At 44.8% G+C, this 23,987-nt stretch overlaps 1 protein-coding gene across 1 annotated transcript in view; it reads left to right on the top strand.

The window, feature by feature from the left end:
- Positions 1 to 23,368, top strand: part of LOC309562501 (zinc finger protein 692-like) — an 84,027-nt gene extending 60,659 nt beyond the window's left edge. The window contains exons 9-12 of the mRNA XM_082266737.1: positions 3,388 to 3,462; positions 12,335 to 12,449; positions 17,060 to 17,159; positions 22,880 to 23,368. Coding sequence (XP_082122863.1) covers positions 3,388 to 3,462; positions 12,335 to 12,449; positions 17,060 to 17,159; positions 22,880 to 23,291 — 702 coding nt within the window. The 3' untranslated portion in view covers positions 23,292 to 23,368. The remainder of the gene's footprint in view (positions 1 to 3,387; positions 3,463 to 12,334; positions 12,450 to 17,059; positions 17,160 to 22,879) is intronic.
- The last annotated feature ends 619 nt before the right edge of the window (positions 23,369 to 23,987 follow it).

Here is a 23,987-nt window from a genome sequence, read left to right as displayed (position 1 = left end):
GTCCGCCAGCCACCCGCAATCACTCCCCATAGAGACAGAACAGCGGTCTGCCTATGTAAACAAATCAGACCGCCGTTCTGTCACAGATGAACACAGGGATCTTGTGTTCTTGCTATTCAGGAACAAAGATCTCCATATTTATTCATCTAGTGAGTCCATCCCCCACACAGTTAGAAAGCATCCCCTAGGGACACACTTAACCCATGCTCGTCCCTGGTGTTAACCCCTTGTTCTCTCCTAAAAGGAATACATACTGTGCTTCTTCTATATAGGATCACAGGTCTCTGTTATCATTTCACAAGTCCCTCCCCAGACAGTTAGAAAAAATCCCCTAGGCTCACACTTAACCCCTAGGTTAACCCCTTCCCTGCCAGTGTCATTAATACATTAACAGTGCATATTTTTAGCACTGATTACTGTAGTAATGTCACTGGTCCCCTCGAAAGTGTCAGGTGTCTGATCTGTCCGCCCCAATGTCGCAGTCCCACTAAAAATCACTGATCACCGCCATTACTAGTAATAAAATAAATAAAAATTACATAAATCTAGCCCCTAGTTTGTAGACACGATAACTTTTGCGCAAACCAATCAAAGAACACTTTTTGGGATTTTTTTTTTACCAAAAATATGTAGCTGAATACATATTGGCCCTTTTGATAAAAAAAATTAGATTTTTTTATTTTTTCCTAATTGGCTTTGTTTTATAGCAGAAAGTAAAAAATATTGTTTTTTTTTAAGAATTGTCGCACTTTTTTTGTTTATAACGCAAAAAATAAAAACGCACAGGTGATCAAATACCACCAAAACAAAGCTCTATTTGTGGAAAAAAAATACTTACTTACATCTTATTTAGGTACAGTGTCACGCGTCTGCGCAATTGTCAGTTAAAGTAACGCAGTGCCGTATCGCAAAAAATGGCCTGGTCATTAAGGGGGCAAAACCTTCCGGTCCAGAAGTGGTTAAAACTTCTATCCCTGTATGTTGTGATCATTAAGATGCCCATCTAATAGTTTTTTTGAAACTATTGATGCTCCCTGCTGGTTGTGGAAGAGAATTCCACATCCCTACTGCTCTAACAGTAAAGAACCCTTTATGGGTTTGATTATGGTTAAACTGCTTCTTCTCTGATATTAGTGAATGGCCGTGTGTATTTTTAAATTCCCTTTCACTGAAAAGTTTTTTCTCTATGCTAGGGTCACCAGTAAGATATTTGTGGATTGCATTTCCCCTCTCCAGAGAAATTAAATTCTCTCAGCCTGTCAGCGGATTTTTTCGTGCTTGAGTTTACTAACACTTTATAAAATGTTTGAAAGGAGGAGCAGGGTGGTTGGGAAGTGTCATGTTATTTAGGGAACACACGGAATAAAGTTTTCTCAAAGAAAAATAAGGATTTGGCAGTGGTGCAGCTTTTTTGCATTGGAAATCTGTGTGGCAACAACCAATCACTATAATAGTGATCTGTTGTTTGCTGATAACAAAAGGCTCTGCATCCTGCTAAGTAGCATAGCACATTGACTGTGCTTTTACTACTCCTTTCTCTTAGTGGAAGCCTATTAAGTCAGCCATACATGGATTGGATTGTTTTTTTTTGGCATTTTTTTCTCTTTGATGTAGGTATGCCACTGGGATATGGATGCTTCACTGTGCTATAGCTGACCCTGACTGGGTTTATTTAGGGTTTACTATCTGATGTCTCAGCCTGTTTGGGAGATTAAATTGTTTTGTTATTCCTATTTTAGTGTCGATATCCCCACTTACATTCTCAACGTCCAGATTCATCATCTTATTTAATTTTAGACCTCATGTCCCTCTGCCCTTTCAATACTTATAATAATAGGATGTTCTTTGCATTTATTGTTCATGGATGGTTTGTGGAGGCTTACACGAAATAGAAGTCGGATCCTAGAAATGCCTGTATTGGCGAAACGCGTCGATCTGTACCTCTTTTGGGGTTCATCCAATATCTTAACATGTGTACTGTATTTATATACGCATATGTGCAGGAATTTTAATGTATTATATTCTTGTGTGATAGATTTCTGATTGTATTATCAATTAAAATGTATGGTTTTTAGCTATTAGATTTTTTTTGTCTTGGGCACACTCAAATCCCCCATCTGCTGTGTTTCTTCCTTCCCTTGAGACCTGGAACATACCTTGCATTTCTACTTTTTGGGGACGGTGCCAATATTTTTATACAGGTAATCTCCCTCCACCCAACACTTCACTCATACATGGATTGAAATTCACCCAGTACAGCAGGGACCACACAAATTTCAACCCATGTATGGGCACCCTGGTTGTACAGAAGTCGATCTACTGTTCGACCTATGTAATACCCAGGTTGTTTGGTTTTTCCCAGTCGATTAGTGCCAGTCAGTGCTATAGCCGGCAGCGCTAATCATTGTATTGTGACGCTCCCCCGCCATCAAAACACAATAGCACAGTGGGGAGGATTCCCCCATCCACATTGAACGTCTTAATCCGGACATAGACTGTTCCGGCTGAACCAACTTAGATTTGAACCATGTATGGGCAGGCTGATTGTACCCAAGTTGATCGATTGATCAACTTTGGTACAACAAGCCTGTTGGATTTTACATGCGATTTTTACCAGCCGCTGCTATAGCTACTAGCAATATTCACTGTGTTCTCCTGGCAGGGACTGCTTCCTCCGCCAGGAGAACACAATGGCTCAGTGGGAGTCAGTATTGATGGGGGAATCAACCGTGGTTGCAGGAAATAAAATGGCTCCGTCTATGACTTGACTTAGGTCTGGCAGCTTGAAGATCATACACTCTAAAGGCCCGTACACACGTGCAGATTGTCGGCCGAAAAGATTCGGCCGACGACCGATCGGCCGATTTTCGGCTTGTTAGTATGATGCTGCCGACAGGGCACTTTCGGCCGAACAGAATCTGTCGTGCAAGCATTAAAATTTTTGTATGCCGACACCAGAACGGCGATTGTTCGCCAGTCAGTACAGATTTCGGCCGACAGACAGCAGATTTGCAAGACTGGGCATGCTCAGAAAAGAAAAAAGACACGGAAAGTTAACCATCACATGACATCAATTCTGCAGTCGGCTGTTGTTGGCCGACAAAATTTGTGTGCAGTCTTTTGCAGTTTTCAACAGACACGACAGCCCTGGACAAAAGACGGCCTATCGTTCGGCCGACGATCAGTACGTGTGTACGGGACTTTAGTATGTCTGAGTTTTCTTAATAGGGTTTGATCAGGTAACTTGATTAACTTTGTGTGATATACAGATAGCCAAAATAATTATTTTGAAAACTTGCACAATGAAAACCCTACTGTGGCATCTCCCAAAGGGGTCTTCTCCCATTATTTCAGTATGTAACAGAGAGCTTTTGTATTTGCAGGAAGGACACAATGACAGAGCTGCTGATGTGTGAATATGAGAACTGTGGGAAGATTTTTTCTAAGCGTCAATATCTGAATGTGAGTATGATCAGGAGCAGCAGAATGGGCACTGTCTATACGGTGGAGAACAGAAGGGTGTCGCTGATAGCAACCAATATATTTGCAGCAGCTCTGGCAAAATGCTAGCCCAGCTCTAGCAAAAATCCAGCATGGCCCTAGCACGGCTACAGTGCAGTAAGTATTGGAACACATGTTGCAAGGTGACTTGCCAGATAGGTGTCTGGCTTGGCAAACATGCCCCTCAGCTGAGTGGCCCTTCCCATACAGGGCCGGATTAAGAGCATCATGGGCTTGGTGCTGAGGATTTTGAAGGGCCTTAAGGGCCGTGCCTTGGCATGCACCCAGAGGAGGAAGGGTACAGCCATGCATGCCTAATTCCACATGGGATGCTGTCTCTGAAGCCCATAAACACATCCATGCATCGGCAACTGTCCCTCCTTGCCCGGCCTTCGTGCTGTGTGGGGAGGTTCTGAGGGAGCTGCCTGGGGAAGCGAGCATAGAAGCCAGACTTCTCTGTTTACAAGTGACAGAAGAGCGGTAACAGTGAATATAGCCAACCCGGGGCCTATATTAAGGTAGGGGCCTGGAGCTGCAGCTCCAATAGCCCCTATGTTAATCTGGCCCTGTTCCCATATCAGGGTTACAGACCAATTGACCCTAAGCAAACTTCATCGTTATCTAATTTAAATAAAGAGTGCTGAGCAAATAAATAAATAATTAATATCTACCAAGCAGTGACTAATAAATAATATGTACCAAAAAATATATATACGCAAATGAATAAAGCAAAATTAAAACATAAAATACATATGAATACAAAAGTGCAAAATGATTCAATGTGCAAAATACAAAAAAGTCCAATAATAATAGTCCCCGTGAAACTCGGTGGCAAAACAAAAAATCCTAAGATAGTGATCAGGCCACCTTAAAGTGGCTGGTGCTTCCCAATAGTGAGTGACCAGAGTGTCACAGGTAAACGGCAACCGTGCACCCCCTTGTGAGTGGGTGCTCACCTTAAAATATATACGATAAAGCGTATATGCAGGGGATCTCAGTGTGTGCCCATCTGGATCTGTATGGCTCCTCCCAGTGGAAACAACTTTGGCTGGTAAACCGTATCACTCAATGCAGCGCCAAATGCAGATATAAGAAAACTCACAATAGTGTTGAAATCCTTAATAAAATTTTATTTATAAAAAAGAAGTAAATCACACTCACATGTACAGGTGCATATATGCACCTTCGGAGGGCCACAACTGTGATTACTCAAACCGGAGAATGGTGATATCATGGTGGTATAGTGCGAGACGCCGTTCCCGTCTGCCTGCTTCAATAACCCGGCAGCCGACAGTCTCGGCAGATAGTAGTGAAGCGTTCCGTCCGTCCTTGCCCCTCCCCTACGCGTGACGACACAAGGGCAGAGAGGTGTGAAAAGGACAATGGGATGGGCTCCCAAGTTCTTCTCTCAGGTAGGGAAGAATCTCTGCATAGTGCGCCCAATAATACCTCAACAAGGGATCAGCTTTGCTCCTAACCCCTACCGTTACCTGGTATTTCCATTGTTTTAGGGACAAAATCCTCCACTTCCTTTGTGTCTAGGTTGGAATTTCCTGCAGCCATTTCTGGTTTGCAGGACCCCCTCACCTTAACCACTTAAGCCCCGGAAGATTTTACCCCCTTCCTGACCAGGGTTTTTTTTGTGATTTTTTACTGCGTGACTTTAACGGACAATTGCGCGGTCGTGCGACGCTGTACCCAAACAAATTTGACGTCCTTTTTTTCCCACAAACAGAGCTTTCTTTTGGTGGTATTTGATCACCTGTGCGATTTTTTGATCATGCGCTATAAACAAAAAAAGAGCGTAATTTTTGCAAAAATAACAATATTTTTCACTTTTTTTTATATGAAATTCCCCCCCAAAAAAATGTAAAAATCAAATTTTTTTAACATTTTCGGCCAAATTGTTTTACGCTACATATGTTTGGTAAAAAAAAATCGCAAAAAGCGTATTTTGATTGGTTTGCGCAAAAGTTATTGCGTTTACTAACAAAGGGAAAGATTTTTGTCATTTTTGGTGGTTTTTTTTTTAACGAGTAATGGCGGCGATCTGCGATTTTTTTTTTTTTTTTTGCGGTACTGCGACATATCGGACCCTTGACTGACATTTTTGACACTTTTGGGGGTACCAGCGACATTACTGCAGTAATCAGTGCTATTTATATGCACTGTTACTGCAAAAATGACACTGGCAGGGAAGGGGTTAACTGTATTGGACAGGGAGGGGTTAAGTGTGTCCTAGGGGCGTGATTCTAACTGTGCAGGGACATGTCTCCTAGTGTAAAAACAAAGATCAACGGTTCTACATAGTAGAACCGTCTGATCTTCATTTTTACACAGGGAGAACTGACAGACGGCTTGTTTACATAAGCCGCTTTGCCTTTCTCCCGCTGTACCGGCGATCGTAGTGTGACACGCCCGCACTCCTCTGTGAACGAGCCTCAGCGGGCGCGCGCTCCCCCGCTATTGGCTCTAAAAGGAGTGACAGGCGAGTGACGTTAATTAACGTCACTCTGCCTGGCCGGGGCTGACCGCCGCAGTAAATTTACTTGCGGCAGTCGGCAAGTAGTTAAAGGGGGGGGGGGGTGAGTTGTCAGAAGAACTTCCTCAGGAGGGGAAGAGGGAAGCTGTTGGCAATTGAGAATCTTCTTTGGATGAGTCTCCTCTCAGGAGGAGTCTCAAGGTCTCCTCCTGAGAGGACTCATCCAAAGAAGATTCTCAATTGTCAACACAAAATTACACACAGGTGAACTATATTTACAAATTAGGTGACTTCTGAAGGTAATTGCTTCCACTAGATTCCACTAGGCTGGTGCCCCCTTTATTTTGATACCCCTAACTAAAGTTTTGAAAGAATAAAGGGGGCTGAATACAAATGCACACCACACTTTTCACATATTTATGTGTAACAATTTTTGAAAAACATTTATCATTTTCCTTCCACTTCACAATTATGTGCCACTTTTTGTCTGTCTACCACATAAAATCCCAATAAAATACATTTACATTTTTGGTTGTAACATGGCAAAAAGTGCAAAAATTTAAAGGGGTATAAATACTTTTTCAAGGCACTGTACATGTTGGTACGACTGCCATGCCCATTGTTTTAGCCAGTATCTACAGTTGTTTTCAACCTGATCACCTGTATTATGGGACAGAATAAAGCCTTCAGATTTGTATTATCAGAATAATATCTCTTAAAGGAGACTATTTGGCATGTACCAAGTGGGTGTGTCTACTATGTCCTAGAGTATTTCAATTACCTATTTAGTCCAGATCTATTGGGACACCATTTGGCAGATACCTATCCTTTATTGAGCTCATATCAGGCCCCCTATCTACTGTCCATTAAAATTTTAATTTGGATATTGTAATGTTTTCATTAACATACCGTATATTAAATTTTTTGTTGAGTATTTAACTGTAGATCACTGGAACACAATCCCCATCATAAAGAAGAAACCATCTGTATCATTGTGATAACTTACTGATTACTCGGGTATCCTCCTTGCATTGTATGAATGTGATATTGTTCTGTGAATGGGTGTGTCATGTCCGTGCAATGAACAAACAAAGAGCTGGAGGGGCACACCCTGAACATGCATTTCTAAAGCTGGTGCAGCTATGAACCAAGCGACATGCATATTTACAGAGAATAGCGCACACATGCAAAATAAATGACTATCAAATGTAAAGGCAAAAAATGGGGATTTAGTCCCACCATGTGGCCATATCGTGCTCAAGCCCACCACTACGTCAAAGTACCCCATTATCAGTGGGTCCTACACTATCCATAAAAAGAAGGATGAATCCAACCTCTCACCATTGGAGATACTTACTCCTTACTGGGAGAGATGTGCAACTGCACTATAAGGGACTCCTCCTATATCTGCTTGCTAGTGGACACTGATAGAGTACAGGTGTGGGAGGGTGGGGTGCTCAACCCCAGAAGTCTGGTCAGGACCGAATACATAACAAACAAACAAAGAGCTGGGGGGGGGGGGGGGCACACCCTGAACATGCATTTCTAAAGCTGGTGCAGCTATGAACCAAGCGACATGCATATTTACAGAGAATAGCGCACACATGCAAAAGAAATGACTATCAAATATAAAGGCAAAAAATTGAGATTTGGTCCAACCATATGGCCATATCGTGCGCAAGCCCACCACTACATCAAAGTACCCCATTGTCAGTGCAATTGGCATTTTAATTGCTGAGATGTTTTAATTGGGTGTTGGATCATGTGTTATATCACTGATACATTTTGTAATTTTTGTTAATCTTTTCTCTAAGCAGTTCATTTTTTGGTTTTGGTCTTTTTTATATACCACATGGAATCCAGTCCTATAGATGGTTGGGCTTTGAAGCCGCTTTTATAGAGATTAGGTTAGGAGTCTCAAGGCCTGGGACTGCCTTAGACACAGAAGACCACAGTGAGTTCCCTGGCGGACGCAGTGCACACAAGTTTGAAGTTGACCCCTCCAGAAGAGAGTCCTCTTCTCTCAAAGTCACTGGATATGGGTTCTGGCAGCTGACTAAAAGTTTTTTCTTACTTGAATAAGGCCCTAATGGTCAAGGTGGGTGAGGTTCCTTTTGGTGAGAGTGGTTCTGCAGCCTGCTCTGGCAGCGGCGGGAGCTTGCCATGCTCTCAAGGTTTAAACAAAGTATATGCTTTGTTCCACAGAATCGACCCCCCGGGGATCTATTTGGCAATTGCTGGATTATTTTCCAAGAGCCTTAAGTTTCTCTGTTGCTGCCTTGAATAATTCCATCGGGCAACTTCCAGATTGAGCGCTAGGTTAGTTCATATGGGATGTATCCCATGACTCAAGTGCTGGCTGGTGCAACTTCTCTGCAAAAAGCAAGTAAACAGGATACAATTTGAGGGCAAGTGCTTGTTTTGACTGTCCTTGGATGCTTTCATATGAAGATGACTATGGGTAAAAAGCACTTTCTTACTCCTAAGGAAGAAAGTGACAGGCCAGAAACCAGTGCTGCCTTGGAAATCCAAGAAGAGTTCCTTGTACTCTAAACAGAAACCTACGTCCCAGTTTCGTGATAAGAACTGGATTCCCAAGTCCTACAGTTCTGGAGAGGAGTTCCTTCCTCATTGAAGGGGCTCCCCTACTCGTTTAGGTGTGGGGATGTCTATTAGCCTTCACTGCTGTGTGGACTCAGTAAGTCATAGATGACTGGGTTTGCAGCATGGTGTCCAAAGGTTACTAACTGGAGTTTTACAGATTTTCCCCTCCATGATTTTATGTGCTCTTCGGAGCCATATGAAAGAGCATTTTGCAGCTCTAGAAATGCTACAGTGTCAGGGGATCATCATGTCCCCTATGCTTCAAGCTCAGCTTCATGGTTCACAGTTCCCAAATCAGAGATGTCCAACCGATTCTGGACTTCAAGGGTCTTAACAAATTCCTGGGGGGGACAGAAATTTAAGATGAAGTCCACAGGAATGATAATTGCTTTACATCATCAGGGGGACTCCCAGGGATCAGTGGAAATCAAGGATGTCTATCTGAAAATCCTGATTTTCCAGCCTCCCCAATAGTTTCTGTGATTAGCAGTGGAGGATCGCCACTGCTAGTTTGTGACATTGCCGTTCAGTCTTTACATGGGTTCCAGAATGTTTACCAAGGTGTTGTCTCCTATTTTGAGTTTAATGAGGGCTTGAGGTATTCCCATTGTGGGGAAGTTCTGCATATAAGAGAACAATCGGATCAGCCCTTGACATCAAATGTCCATCAGATGGTACAGGTCCTGGAAAGGTTCTGTTGGGTGCTGAACCTTCAGAAATCATCTCTGATTCATCACAAGTCCTGGAGTTTTTGGGCTTAATCCTAGACACATGAGAAAAAGCTGCTTTCGCAAGCAAATGCCTGCCCCTTCAATCCAAGGTGGAGTCTCTGAGGTCGCTGGAAAGCGCCTTGATTTGTGTCTGCATGAGGTAGCTGGGGAAGATGGTAGCCAACGTTTTATGCCGTCACGTATATCCAGTTTTACTCCAGGAAAATTGGCAGAAATACTTTTTTAGCCATCAACAGCTGTACCTGAGGGATTGGGCCTGTCATCCTGGGGTGTTCACAGATATTTGTCTGTGGTAGGGGATCCTAAATGAGGATCCAGATTCAAAAACAAGCTGGACACGTTTGTGTCCCAGGCTAGGGATCCTTAGGTGTGTATGGGGGATGCTCTGGTGACACATTGGGATTTGTTTTCTCTGGTCTTTACTCCTCTTGCTGTCACAGGGTTCGATCTTAAGTTTTGCTTTATGGCCGTGGCTTTGACGACATGGCTGTTAAAACCCAAGTCCTGAGGGATAGAAGGGTTTCTGATTTTGTGATTCCTACTCTTCTCAGGGCAAAAAAAGTTGACTCTCAGGAAGGTATACCATTGTATATGGAAGCCTTATTTCATCTGGTGTGAGGCTCGTAAGGTTCACATTTTGGCTTTTCTCCAGTCTGGTGTGGCCATGTCTCTGATCTTAAGTACCATCAAGGGGCAGATCTCAGCCTTGGCAGTTCTGTTTCAGAGACCTATCATGTTTTATTCCCTGGTAAAACCCATTGTGCAGGGTATCACATGGTATTTTTCCACTCTTTTGGCCCCTCTTGTCTCCAGGAAACCTTATTTTGGTGTTGTGGGACCTTGATTTTGTGTTTTAGAGACTGCTCCATTTGAAACTTTCTGGGAGATTGCCTTGCCACGCCTTGGTTTTTTTGGTTGCCATTACTTCAGCTTGGAGGGTCTTAGGGTTGGCCTTTTCTGGTTCTTCACCAGGATAAGTTGTTGTTGAGACCTCAGTCCTCCTTTTTTTTCCTAAGGTGGCTTCCGAGTTTCACCTGAATCAGGACTTTGTATTTCCGTCCTTTTGTCCTAAACTTAAGCATCCTAATGAGGTGTTTTAAAGCCCCGTACACAGGCACCGATTGTCGGCCGAACAATCGGCCGTCTTTTGTCCAGTGTTGTTTGTTGGTTGAAATGTGCTCTAGACTTGCACTGGACTTTTGTTGGACGACAGAAACCAACTTCAGAAGTGATGTCATGTGATCGTTGACTTTCCGTGTGTTTTTTCTTCTCTGAGCATGCCCAGTCTTGCTCATCTGATTTTTGTCTGCCGAAATCTGTACTGACTGACGAACAATCGGCCGTTCTGTTGATGGCCAACAAAAATTTTATAGCATGCACAACAGATTTTGTTCGGCTGAAAAAGTCGCAGTCGGTTGTCGGAATCATCATACTAACAAGCCGACAAACGGCTGATCGGACGTTGGCCGAAAATTTACGGCCAACAATCGGTGCGTGTGTACGAGGCTTTACTCTATAGATGTTGTTCAAGCTGTTTGAATTTATCCGAAGTCTACAGTTTTGTTTCAACAGTCTGAGTCCCTGTATGTTCTACGTGAGGTCCTCACAGGATCAGGCTGCTTCTTGAGCTGCCATTTCCAAGTGGATTTGTCAGCTCATTTCTCAGAGCTATTATACCAATTACTTGGTTCCTCCTTTCTTATTCAAGGGCCATTATACCAGGAGTGACAGTGCTTCCTGGGTGACTCTGTATCAATCTTCTGGTGGGTGGGGGATCTGATGTCATACACTGCCCGGAATAGAGAAGAGAGCTCATTGTCATCTAAAGCTGGGTACACACTACGAGTAAACTGGACGATCGTTCGTCTGATGGTCCTTGATCGCAGCTGGTGAAAGACCTAAGTGGAGGTAATTGACCCCCCCTTACATACTCTCATAGGGAAACATGGATATCTGAGGCTGGCAATCACTTGCTGTGTGCTGGAAGGGGGGTGGAGCAGTCTTTTCATATTGTCTGTCTGGTGTCAATGTCAACATAAGCTGTTAGAAGTGAATCATGGAGACAGCTGAGAGAAAATTACACTTAAAAAAGCTTTAGATTGAGGCAAGTACACGGTATAAAAGGATATACTTTGTTCATTTTTCATTTCAGAGTTTTACAACCACTTTAATTTAGAATAAAGTGTTTCAGTGTGGAGTTTGCTGAGACAAATTTAGAGTCAGCTTGTATCTCTTTGCCACTGCACTGCGCCAGTGGACAACGTGCCCATTACTATGTCTAAGATATGCGTGTATCTTAATTGTGCAGTACAGAACACACATTCCATTCATTAAAGCTTAATTCTAGATATTAAAAAAACAAATAATTGCAGTTATGCAATTCATAAACAATCATTACATGTTTTGTAACTGCTACTAGTGTAAGTACTTGATTTCAGTTACTTGAGAAAGAGAGTGCTTGCGGCCAATTAGGTGTCCTGTTATAACACGCACTGATGGGGAGAGAGCAGAGAGATGACCTACTCATTCTGTTGCTGTTCACTGTCCAATGATAGGTTGGGGGTTGGGACATGACCTAGTTGTGATGCTTAACTGAAGCAGAGAAAAGTCAGGTCACCAGGCTGGGTGTGCCGTCCTGAAAGCATTTGTAAATCTTTGGACTGGATGGACCTACAGTTCATACAAACCCTTTTGGCAGGTAAAACAGTTCCCTTATATCAGTGATGGTGAACCTTGGCACCCCAGATGTTTTGGAACTATATTTCCCATGATGCTCAACTACATTGCAGAGTGCATGAGCATCATGGAAATTGTAGTTCCAAAACATCTGGGGTGCCAAGGTTCGCCATCACTGCCTTCTTTGTATTTGATCCGTGTATTTAGCTGTTTGCCTGACGTTCAGTGTTAAATATATGCAAATGGTTTTCCATTAAAGTTACCTTTTTTACTTTACACTGGTGTTAGTAAATTCTACGATTGTGATGTTGAATTACTTTTCTCCATTGCTCCCTTTCAGTATCACCAGAAGTATCAGCACATGAATCAGCGCACCTTCCGCTGTTCGGTATCTGACTGTGGGAAGAGCTTCAACTTTAAAAAGCACCTTAAAGAGCACGAAAAGAGACATAGTGGTAACCTTGCATTTTTATCATCACTGCATGTTATGAAAACTGAATGTGCCATAAGAGCAACATGAAGACGCCATTGCTGACCTCTTCTAAAAACTCTGGTTGCCTGGGTGTTATGGGGACCCTTCTGCTTCAAAGTTTTCAAAGTAACTGTCCTGGAACAAATATGCAGATAAGGACTTAAAACTCCTTTCTGAATTTCTTGATCTATATATTTGTTAATGTCAGTGACTCAGAAAGCATTAAAGGTATTGTGTCAGCAAAACAACTGCCACTTTCAGAAGAAACTCAGCAATGGCAGTCACTGCTTTTCTCACGTAAATTCTTTAAAGTAAACCTAGGAAATTATGAAAAATGCATAGGAAGAGGTTAAAGCCGATCTCAATGTTTCCTGTCACTTTAAATAGTTAGGACCAAGCTGGTCCAAATGAACTATTTCCTTCACTAAGTGGTGCACTGGCTCAAAGCCCTGTATGAACTGTATGTAGCTTCAGCTACATACAGTGCACAGTGCTAGTTTCTGGCTGTGATACAGAGACTTTACTTCTAATGCCTTGAATAAAATAAGAGTTGGTCTGAGTGGCGCTCAGCCATTCATAAGCAGCTTTGTATTCTGTGAATGAATACAAAGCTTCCTCTGACTGGCTGAGTTAGAGAGCGTGATGTCATCAGCCCACCTCTCTGCCTCAGAGGTCAAAACATTTAGTAGCACTACAGATATAGGCAGCTTGGAGTGACTGCACATTTCCCATGCACATCACTCAAATGTTGTTTACATGAAGCTTTGGACCCCCAGTATGACTTTGCTGATTGGCCTTGCAATGTCACATGCCCTACCACAATCAGAAGTACTGGGAAGAAGAGGACTAAAGCAGCCCAACAGTATGGAATGTTAATTCTTCTTTTTGAAATAATGCTGTGCATTAAAAAGCCCTTTAAAGGTTAACACGTTTAAGACAATGTTACACCCATTTTTAGGGTGTAACATTGTGCCTCACCCCACTGGGGGATTCACCTCCCTCGCAGCTACTGTCAGGTTTGAAATTGGCGTGGCTGCGCAAGGATCTGTGAATAACTAAATTACAACTCCCGTCTGCGACATCAGGAGAGAGACTTGTAGTTTTCCAAATGTAACAAAAGTCATGCTCACTGTACTCATAGTCCATTGACACTTCCTCCAGCTCTCTAACTGAAAGTCCATACCTCCGTATGGGCAAGGAGCTGAAGGAAAAGTCTTCAGGTGTCTGGCACTGCACCTGGGATACACTGATCAGGGTTGCAGGAGCCTGGCACTGCACCTGGGATACACTGATCAGGGTTGCAGGAGCCTGGCACTGCACCAGCGATACACTGGTCAGGGTTGCAGGAGCCTGGCACTGCACCTGGTATACACTGATCAGGGTTTCAGGAGCCTGGCACTGCACCTGGGATACACTGATCAGGGTTGCAGGAGCCTGGCACTGCACCTGGGATACACTGATCAGGGTTGCAGGAGCCTTGCGCTGCACCTGGGATACACTGATCAGGGTTGCAGGAGCCTGGCACTGCACCCTGGGATACACTGATCAGGGTTGCAGGAGCTTGGCACTGCTCCTGGAATACACTGATCAGGGTTGCAGGAGCTTGGCACTGCACCTGGGATACATTGATCAGGGTTGCAGGAGCGTGGCACTGCACCTGGGATACACTGACCAGGGTTGCAGGAGCCTGGCACTGCACCTGGGATACACTGATCAGGGTTGCAGGAGCCTGGCACTGCCCCTGGGATACACTGATCAGGGTTGCAGGAGCCTGGCACTGCCTCTGGGATACACTGATCAGGGTTGCAGGAGCCTGGCACTGCACCTGGGATACACTGATCAGGGTTGCAGGAGCCTGGCACTGCACCTGGGATACACTGATCAGGGTTGCAGGAGCTTGGCACTGCTCCTGGAATACACTGATCAGGGTTGCAGGAGCTTGGCACTGCTCCTGGAATACATTGATCAGGGTTGTAGGAGCGTGGCACTGCACCTGGGATACACTGATCAGGGTTGCAGGAGCGTGGCACTGCACCTGGAATACATTGATCAGGATTGCAGGAGCGTGGCACTGCACCTGGGATACACTGATCAGGGTTGTAGGAGCCTGGCACTGCACTTAGGATACACTGATCAGGGTTGCAGGAGCCTGGCGCTGCACCTGGGATACACTGACCAGGGTTGCAGGAGCTTGGCACTGCGCCTGGGATACACTGATCAGGGTTGCAGGAGCCTGGCACTGCACTTAGGATACACTGATCAGGGTTGCAGGAGCCTGGCACTGCACTTAGGATACACTGATCAGGGTTGCAGGAGCCTGGCGCTGCACCTGGGATACACTGACCAGGGTTGCAGGAGCCTGGTACTGCGCCTGGGATACACTGACCAGGGTTGCAGGAGCCTGGTACTGCGCCTGGGATACACTGATCAGGGTTGCAATGCTTTGCAGGTTCATATGCAAAAAAAAAAAAAACAAAGGCACGTGTATGTGCATTTATAATTTTTTACAAAAAGGGAGATTTACATTTTAACAGCAAAGTACTATATTATGTGTAGCATAATATAGTGCTTCAATAAGATCTAAAAAATGCTAGTACAGTCTATAAACAAATAATGTGAACATTAATAGAATATAAAAAATTGTCAGACAGTTGCAAGCATTTGTTTATGTGATTTCCTTTTTTCGGTTACAACTGGAGATAGGTCAACCATTATTTGGGTTGGAGTGGTTTACGGGCCAGGTTTAAGGTCATAGAATTTAGAGCAGCTGGAGGCTGTAGCTCACGCCTTTTCTAGCAACTTAGTTTTTGCTTTCATTGTTTTTTTTTTCTAATATGTAATTTTCATAGCAGGACTCTGAGAGCCAGGATTTTAGTATATTTACACATATAATTATGTCCTTACCCTAAATACTGGGTGAGTCCCTTATGAGTTGGACTAATGGCACAATTGCTATGGAAAACAAGAACGGAAATAACAGACAACCCTATCCAGAGCCTTGCTAGATTGAGAATGATTTAAAGCTTTCATATTTCACAAAAGCTAATGGGGAATTATAAAGAGAAATTTGGGGCCAAAGCCCCATTTTTCTAAAATGTAAAAGAGACAGGGCCAGGATATAGAGGTAAAGGCGTTTTGTATGTCCAATGAGAGAAGCATAAGTAGGATATTTTGTCTTTTGGAGGCTTCAGTGAGAAGGGTCAGTTTGCATATGTTGTCACTAGCTTGTTTGGTGGACATAAAGCCAAAATGGTTTTTAATGAATTAATCCCACCTTTGTTTAATCCACTTTGACCCATTTTTGATGAGATCTTCGAGAGGCAGCTTTGGAGGATCCCGAAACCTTAAAAAAAATCCCCTATGCTCTAGGAACAAACCATTGGAGGCTTTGGTTCTCCTTTTTTCTAGGGTTTTTTCTTCTATTTTGGCTATGCAGTATGGCAGGCATACCCAATTAACAGGACCAGTTTAACGGAATTACAAATCATTTAGCAGGTAAAATTGTTTAGGAATGTCCCTCCTCCAACAGGTACTGGATTGCCTTTTGCCGTTGGACCCGCTACATTATCTCTTGGGCCTTCCCTTTCACTCCATAAAGAAATTTCAAACAAACTTGCTTCTTTTATTTTGCTGGCAGCCAAGAGGTTAATACCGCTACATTGGTTGTCTACTTCCCCACCCAATCTAACTCAATTATTGAAGGTAATTACTGATATACGTAGAATGGAATATATGACAGCATTGGTGGGGGACACCATCCCTCACTTTAATAAGACATGGGATGCTTGGGACACCTCCACTTTTGGTTCCCCTTTGGGCCCAACCTTGATAGAGGCCGCAGGAAATCCTACTCCCTCTTCACATGAATCGCCCCTCGCATCCCATGGCTTAGCTCCCCTTGTGTAACCTGTGGCCTTCCGTTATCTAACCCAAATAACTCTCAGGTCATACTGTTATAGGTTTTGTCCTTGCTACTCTTTGCTCTTCCTTTTTCTCTACCTTATTCTCCTCTTTGTCTTTCCTTTCTATCCTTTTCCTATTATATGCAATGCTTAGGCTCTTTGGAGTCTCATTTTTTCTTGTTACTGTATATTTCTACTGTTGTTTGAAATGTCCCTTTGGGATTTATTTTTGTACTTGTTTTCCAAATTTTCTTAATAAAAATACAATAAAAAAAAAATAGTTTAGGAAAACCTTTGCTGTTCATGTAATGCAAAGCCTATGAAATAAGACAAACTGCGGGCGATTTAGCCAACAGTTATTTTCCAGGTGAGATGCTGATTGCTCTACCTGACTTACAGACATCCATTCGGGAAAGCAGCTAAATTGTGCCAATAATATGAAAATATGCAAAAGCAAGGTTGAAAAAAATATCCAGGTGAGATGCTGATTGCTCTACCTGACTTACAGACATCCAATCCATTAGGTTAAGCAGCTAAATTGTTCCATTAATATGGAAATATGCAAAAGCAAGCTTGAAAAAAGTAAAAGTCACAAAATATTTTCCTTCCAGGTAAATGTTACAATGGCAGCATAATATGAACAGTGAACTAAAAATGCTTAGTAGATTCTTTTCTTGTGTTTTCATGCCAGATCGGAGGGATTTCATCTGTGAATTCTGCGCCCGTGCCTTCCGTAGCAGCAGTAACCTCATCATCCACCGGCGTATTCATACTGGGGAAAAACCACTTCAGTGAGTATTTACTGTGCCTTCAACTACCAGGATCACCAGTCCCTGGTCTCCCCTCTCTGCCAGGTTCACCAGTCCCTGGTCTCCCCTCTCTGCCAGGTTCACCAATCCCTGGTCTCCCCTCTCTGCCAGGTTCACCAATCCCTGGTCTCCCCTCTCTGCCAGGTTCACCAGTCCCTGGTCTCCCTTCTCTGCCAGCTTCACCAGTCCCTGGTCTCCCCTCTCTGCCAGGTTCACCAGTCCCTGGTCTCCCCTCTCTGCCAGGTTCACCAGTCCCTGGTCTCCCCTCTCTGCCAGGTTCACCAGTCCCTGGTCTCCCCTCTCTGCCAGGTTCACCAGTCCCTGGTCTCCCCTCTCTGCCAGGTTCACCAGTCCCTGGTCTCCCCTCTCTGCCAGGTTCACCAGTCCCCTGGTCTCCCCTCTCTGCCAGGTTCACCAGTCCCCTGGTCTCCCCTCTCTGCCAGGTTCACCAGTCCCCTGGTCTCCCCTCTCTGCCAGGTTCACCAGTCCCTGGTCTCCCCTTTCTGCCAGGATCACCAGTCCCTGGTCTCCCCTCTCTGCCAGGTTCACCAGTCCCTGGTCTCCCCTCTCTGCCAGGTTCACCAGTCCCTGGTCTCCCCTCTCTGCCAGGCACATTTTATGCTTGCGTCCTGTGGGCTGGTAGAAAAGAAAGCTTTTTAAACCAAAATAAAATTTGAGACACCCACACTTAACCTAATACGAGAAAATAGAATGAAATAATAAATGCAGCAAAACATCTACGATCAATAGACACAGTACAATCGAAATGATATATGTAGGTATAATGTATTGCAATCTTTTATATAAAAAATGTACCAGTGCTGTGACAAGTTAGAAAATCGTATATCTTTCATATTTCATTCATATAACCATGTATACGCACTTTTCTGTGAGTGCTAAATACCGTAATCATTAAATGATATAGTAATGAAAAATGTCAAAGTGAGCAAAAAATAAAATTTTGCAAAAAATGTCTAATAATAATAGTCCTTTTAATTGTGCCATACAGTTCTATGTGATCAATGTTCTTCCACAACTGTTTTGCAATATGGTTATTGAATGAGGGCTGAAGGATTTGTTTCACTTCTTAACCACACAGCAGTGGTGAAGAAATAGAGGTAAAATGGATCCTGTCTTGGATAGAACTTCCTGTTCTAGCCTTATCCACCTTTTACATATGGTGTGGACAAGTAGCATTTGGACCTAGGGAAGTGGTCCCTACATCCATAGATGTTACAGTTGGGGGACATCTAATGTAGATATCCTAGCCTCCAGGTTCAAACACAAACTGGAGAAGTGTAACTTCAGGTACAGAGATCCTCTATTGAAAGCATTGGGTCTTTGGGGCCAGTACACCCTAATCTATGTATTGCCTCCCCCAGAATTCTGTCCTTGTCTGCTATTGCGGGTTCGAGATGGAGGGCATTCTGTTGATCCTAATGGCTCTGGCTTGGCCCAGGCAGAGTTGGTACTCTGACCTGATAAGACTCCTGGCAGATGCTTGATGGGCTCTTCCAGATCATCTAGATCTTCTGTCTCAAGGATCGATTTACCATCCTGCTTTGTGGGCCCTGGCTTTAACTGTTGAAGCACAGGTTCTGATGGACAGGAGCATCTCAGAATTCGGTCAATTCCATGATGTTGGGAGCTAGGAAGTCTACCTTTTGCAAGGTCTACCCCATACATAGAAGGCCTACTTTGCTTGTTGTGAGACTTTGACCCCAGAAATTACGTATGGCACTTTTCCACTGCAAGTACCGGCTCGGCTCCACTTGGCACTGCTTGGCCCAGCTCGGCTCAGTTTGCTTTTCCACTGCGTGGTACGAGTCGACACCTTTCAGCACTGTTTAGACCAGGGGTGGGGAACCTACGGCCCGCGGGCCGTATGCGGCCCCCGAAGCCTTCTGATCCGGCTCTGCCATTGGGCTGCCTCCGGAGGGGAAGGGGAGGGGGAACGCCTCCTGATTACACACAGAGCGGGTTCCTCTGCTTACCCAGTGCGGTTGCTGTCATACAAAGTCACGCCTCCTACCTATGATAGACAGCACAGTGGTGACGTCTATCACTGGAGTCGTCCAGGAGGCGTGACTTCGTATGAGAGAGCCCGTGCCGGGTAAGTAGAAGAACCCTGCTCTGTGTGTAATCAGGAGGCGCTCTAATACCCATGCGCTCTGCATTGATTGGGGGCACTAATCACTCTGCATTGATGGGGGCACTCATCCCTCTGCAGTGATGGGGGGCACTAATCCCTCTGTATTGATGGGGGCACTAATCACTCTGCATTAAGAAGGGGAAACCTGGAAAACCAGTTGCCAGTAGCAACATCATCAATACCAGCTAACATCACACACCTCACCAAAGAGAAGCAGTTGCAGCCATCACATTAGGGGTGAGTTAATTAAATGTTTGACCAAATATAACAGGCACATTTTTAAGTTGATAATTTTGTACGGCCCCCAAATGATTTTAAAAATACCCAAATGGCCCTCGGCAGAAAAAAGGTTCCCCACCCCTGGTTTAGACTCTACTCGGCTCGGTTTGCTTTTCCACTAAAGTAGTAAGTGGGTGGGATTACAACGATTCTCTGACCAATCAGTGGCTAGTAGTGACAAACAATCAAGGCTGCATGCAAAGGATTGTGGGATAGGGTATAGGTACCGCCCGCTTGGAACCCCAACCGAGGTGGTACTGTTTAAGCGAGCCGTACCATGTAGTGGAAAAGCGCCGCTGTACCAAACCGTACCGAACCGTTCCAACACGTATCATGCGGTACCATGCAGTGGAAAAGCGCCATTAGTAAGACAAATTATCTCCTTAATACAAGGTGGGTTTGGACCAGCATTTGGTCTTTAGCACTATTAAGGGTCTGGTCTATGCTCTTGCTACCTTGTTCCACAGACCATTGTTTTCCCATTCCTTTGTTGGCTGCAAGAAAAGGATGATACAGTAAGTATGGCAATCCTACTATTATATATACAAATGTGTAAATTTTCATCCATTGGCCTTCTTTTCTATTTATTTAATTCCCCTTGATAACAGATGTTGAAGTAACAGTGTTGATTAACTGAAGGCAAGGGAGGATGCACTTTACATGGGAATTTTCCCCAGAGCCTAGCCAATGAGCTGGAGCTCTACTGGCTTCTATAATCCACTCATGCAAGTAAAAAATGTTTTTTTTTAATTCCTTGCAGTTGATTGGGTATTGTTTACAAAGTGAAATGTCACCACATTTACTAAGCTCTGGGGAAGATTCCCTTGGAAAGTGAACAGTCTATTTGCCTTTAGTAAATCAACCCCAAAATCTCAGTCTCAAAGATATTAGAGACTGTAAAGTTAAATAATTACCTTGAAAGGGGAACAGGCACAACTATTGTGCAGCACTACTAAGAAACGTAAACCTTTATATGTAATGAGCAAGCATGGCCCTGTGTGAGTATATTATTAAAACTATACATAGAAACGTGGTTTTTAACCACTTGCCGACCGCCGCACGCCGATCTACGTCGGCGGTCAGCCCCTCACAGGCAAAGTGACGTAGGGCTACGTCACTAGCTTGTGAGGGTCTAGGGAGCGAGCGCGCGCCGCCGGAGGCGCGCTCCCGCTCCCGCATGGTCACGGACCCCCCCGCGCGTGTGACCGGCGGACCCGATGTCCGCCGGCCACTCTGCGATCGGCGGGGGAGAGGGAGAAAGTCAGGCAGCTTGTGTAAACAAGCTGCCTGTCATTCTCCCCTCTGTATGAGAGATGATCATATGGATCTACTATGTAGATCCGTTGATCACTCTGCATACAGCTGAAGCCACAGCCAATCACAGTAAGAATCACGCCCCTAGGGACACACACAGCCCCTCCCTCTCAAATAAAGTTAACCCCTTCACTACCAGTGTATTTTTACAGTAACAGTGCATATATATAGCACTGATTACTGTAGAAATGTCACTGGTAACCCCAAAAGTGTCAAAAATGTCAGTCAAGGGTCCGATCTGTCCGCCCCAATGTCGCAGTACCGCAAAAAAAATCGCAGATCGCCGCCATTACGCGTTAAAAAAAAAACAACAAAAATTACAAAAATCTTTCCCTTAGTCAGTAAACGCAATAACTTTTGCGCAAACCAATCAAAATACGCTTTTTGCGATTTTTTTTTTTACCAAACATAGGTAGCATAAAACAAATTGGCCGAAAATGTTAAAAAATTTTGATTTTTTACATTTTTTGGGGGGGGAATTTCATATAAAAAAAAGGGAAAAATATTGCTATTTTTGCAAAATTGACGCTCTTTTTTTGTTTATAGCGCGTGATCAAAAAATCGCACAGGTGATCAAATACCGCCAAAAGAAAGCTCTGTTTGTGGGAAAAAAAGGACGCCAAATTCGTTTAGGTACAGCGTCGCACGACCGCGCAATTGTCCGTTAAAGTCACGCAGTGCCGAATCGCAAAATAGCCCCTGGTCGTTTAGCAGCCAAATCCTCCGGGGCTTAAGTGGTTAATTACATTAATACACATTAATGAGTATATTTTTGTGTTCAGCTGATCACTTTCAAATGTTTTTAAATACAAAAAAGACACTATGAAACAGTCCTTTGACTGGCTGTACCTTGCACTTATAATGACAAAATGACTCAGACCTGCCACACTGTATGTACAGGTGATAAAGGCCGATATATCAAGGGCCGATATGCACTTTCTCCAATATATATCAGAATCGGCCCGGCGGTTGCTGATATTGTCGTGACGTCACTGTGTATGTTGCGCCACGCGCCTCTGCACAGTGGGACAGCTTCTGCCTTCTTAGGCCGCCTCCCTCAGCCTCATCTGGAGTCGGGGAGTCGGGGAGTCTCGGGACAGTGAGTGTACAGTGCACACAGTATGTTTAACACAGCCGCCACATACCATACACCCACCCACAACTGCCCAGTGCCAGCCAGCCACCCACAGGCCTGTACCAGCCAGCCAGCCACAGGCCCTGGCTGTACCAACTAGCCAGCCACAGGCCCTGGGCCTGTACCAGCCAGCCACCCACCACACAGGGTGCCAGCCACCCACCCACCCACCACAGGGTGCCAGCCAGCCACCCACCAAAGGGTGCCAGCCAGCCACCCACCACAGGGTGCCAGCCAGCCACCCACCACAGGGTGCCAGCCACCCACCCACCAAAGGGTGCCAGCTAGCCACCAAAGGGTGCCACCCACCCACCACAGGGTGCCAGCCACCCACCAAAGGGTGCCAGCCAGCCACCCACCACAGGGTGCCAGCCACCCACCACAGGGTGCCAGCCAGCCACCCACCAAAGGGTGCCAGCTAGCCACCAAAGGGTGCCAGCCACACACCCACCACAGGGTGCCAGCCAGCCACCCATCAAAGGGTTCAGTAACAGATTTGTGTCAAATTGTGTTTATTTAGCAAAACTAGTGTTGAAAATATCGGCCCATATCGGCCGATACCAATATGCAATGGGCAAAATATCGGTATCGGCAACGAAAAACCGATATCGGTCGATCCCTAATACCTATCCCAAGCAAATTGTGGCTCCAGGCTCCCAGAGTAAGCTAGTCATGCTAACATTTGGTCACATGATCCTATCTAGAACTCATTTATGTGTTTTCAGAGCCAGCCAATTAGCAACTCTGTCTCAATCCTACTCTTCTCCTTCAGTTTTACTCATAACCCCTCTGTAAATAAATGTTCCTCCTCTTGTCTTTAAGGTGTGAGTTCTGTGGGTTCACCTGCAGACAGAAGGCCTCCCTGAACTGGCACATGAAGAAGCATGATGCTGCCGCTTTGTACCAACACCCCTGTGACATCTGCGGGCAGCGCTTTGAGAAGAAAGACAATCTTGCTGCTCACAAGAGTCGTAAGCATCCCGAACCACGTGAAGGGGTTTCACAGCCCTCCTTCGAGGGTGACGCTTCCTCTGCCGAATATTCCAATCAGACTGAACTGGCATTTAAAGCAGATTGCCAGGAGACTCTGACCGAGCTGACAGCTGTCTCTGAGGAGAGCATAAAAGAGACCGTCTTCCCTGAGTATCTAGAGCTAACAGAGAGTGTACAGGAAGCCCAAGTGACAACGCAGGCTGCAGGCAGCACTGAGGTATCAATGGTGATTGTCTTATAAAGGCTGTTGCATCCTGTATTGTCCATAGTAACTAATCATGATGCATAGAAAAAAGGTATACTGAAGAAGCTATCTACAGCTGCAGAGGTGTAACTAGATCCTTCAGGGCCCCCCCGGTGCAAGAAACCATGAAGGGCCCCCCGGACCCCTGGCTGGGGTCCTTCCCTTTAAGCCTGGAGCTCTTCCCACTGATCCTGGGGCCCTTTACTCTCGTTGCGGGGCCTTTTATTACAGTCCCACAGTGGGACCCTTTCACAAATTCTGCAGTGGGCCCCCTTCCTGCCATCTTGTGGCCTCCTCACAGTGGTGGAATGCCAGGGCCCTATCTCGCAAGTGTAACCTTTGCAATCATGGAAGTTCACCCACTGGTGTCAGTAGTTTTAATTTTTTTGGTATTTTAATTGTATTATTTTTTTTATCATTTAATTTTATTTTTTTACAATGTCACTGACTATGACTCTGTCCATTCAGAAAAGGAAGGAGCTGGTAAATTACATATTTACCGACCCCCCTTCCTGGTTCTCTATTGTGACACATCCCTTGCAGCAGCCTGCAGGAGAGGGGAGGGAGCACAGTGGGGAGGGGGGGGGAACTAGGGTAGCACACAGGGGCCCAGAGACAGCAGAACACAAGTGAACTGGATAGGAGGAGTGGCGGGGGCAGCATACAGAGGAACCAATCTCCTTCATTTTCCTC

Source organism: Pelophylax lessonae, assembly GCF_965119305.1.
Source record: "Pelophylax lessonae genome assembly, chromosome: 9".
Taxonomy (NCBI): Eukaryota; Metazoa; Chordata; class Amphibia; order Anura; family Ranidae; genus Pelophylax; species Pelophylax lessonae.
The sequence above is the reverse complement of the archived record's forward strand: the minus strand, read 5'-3'. Positions and strand labels throughout refer to the sequence as shown.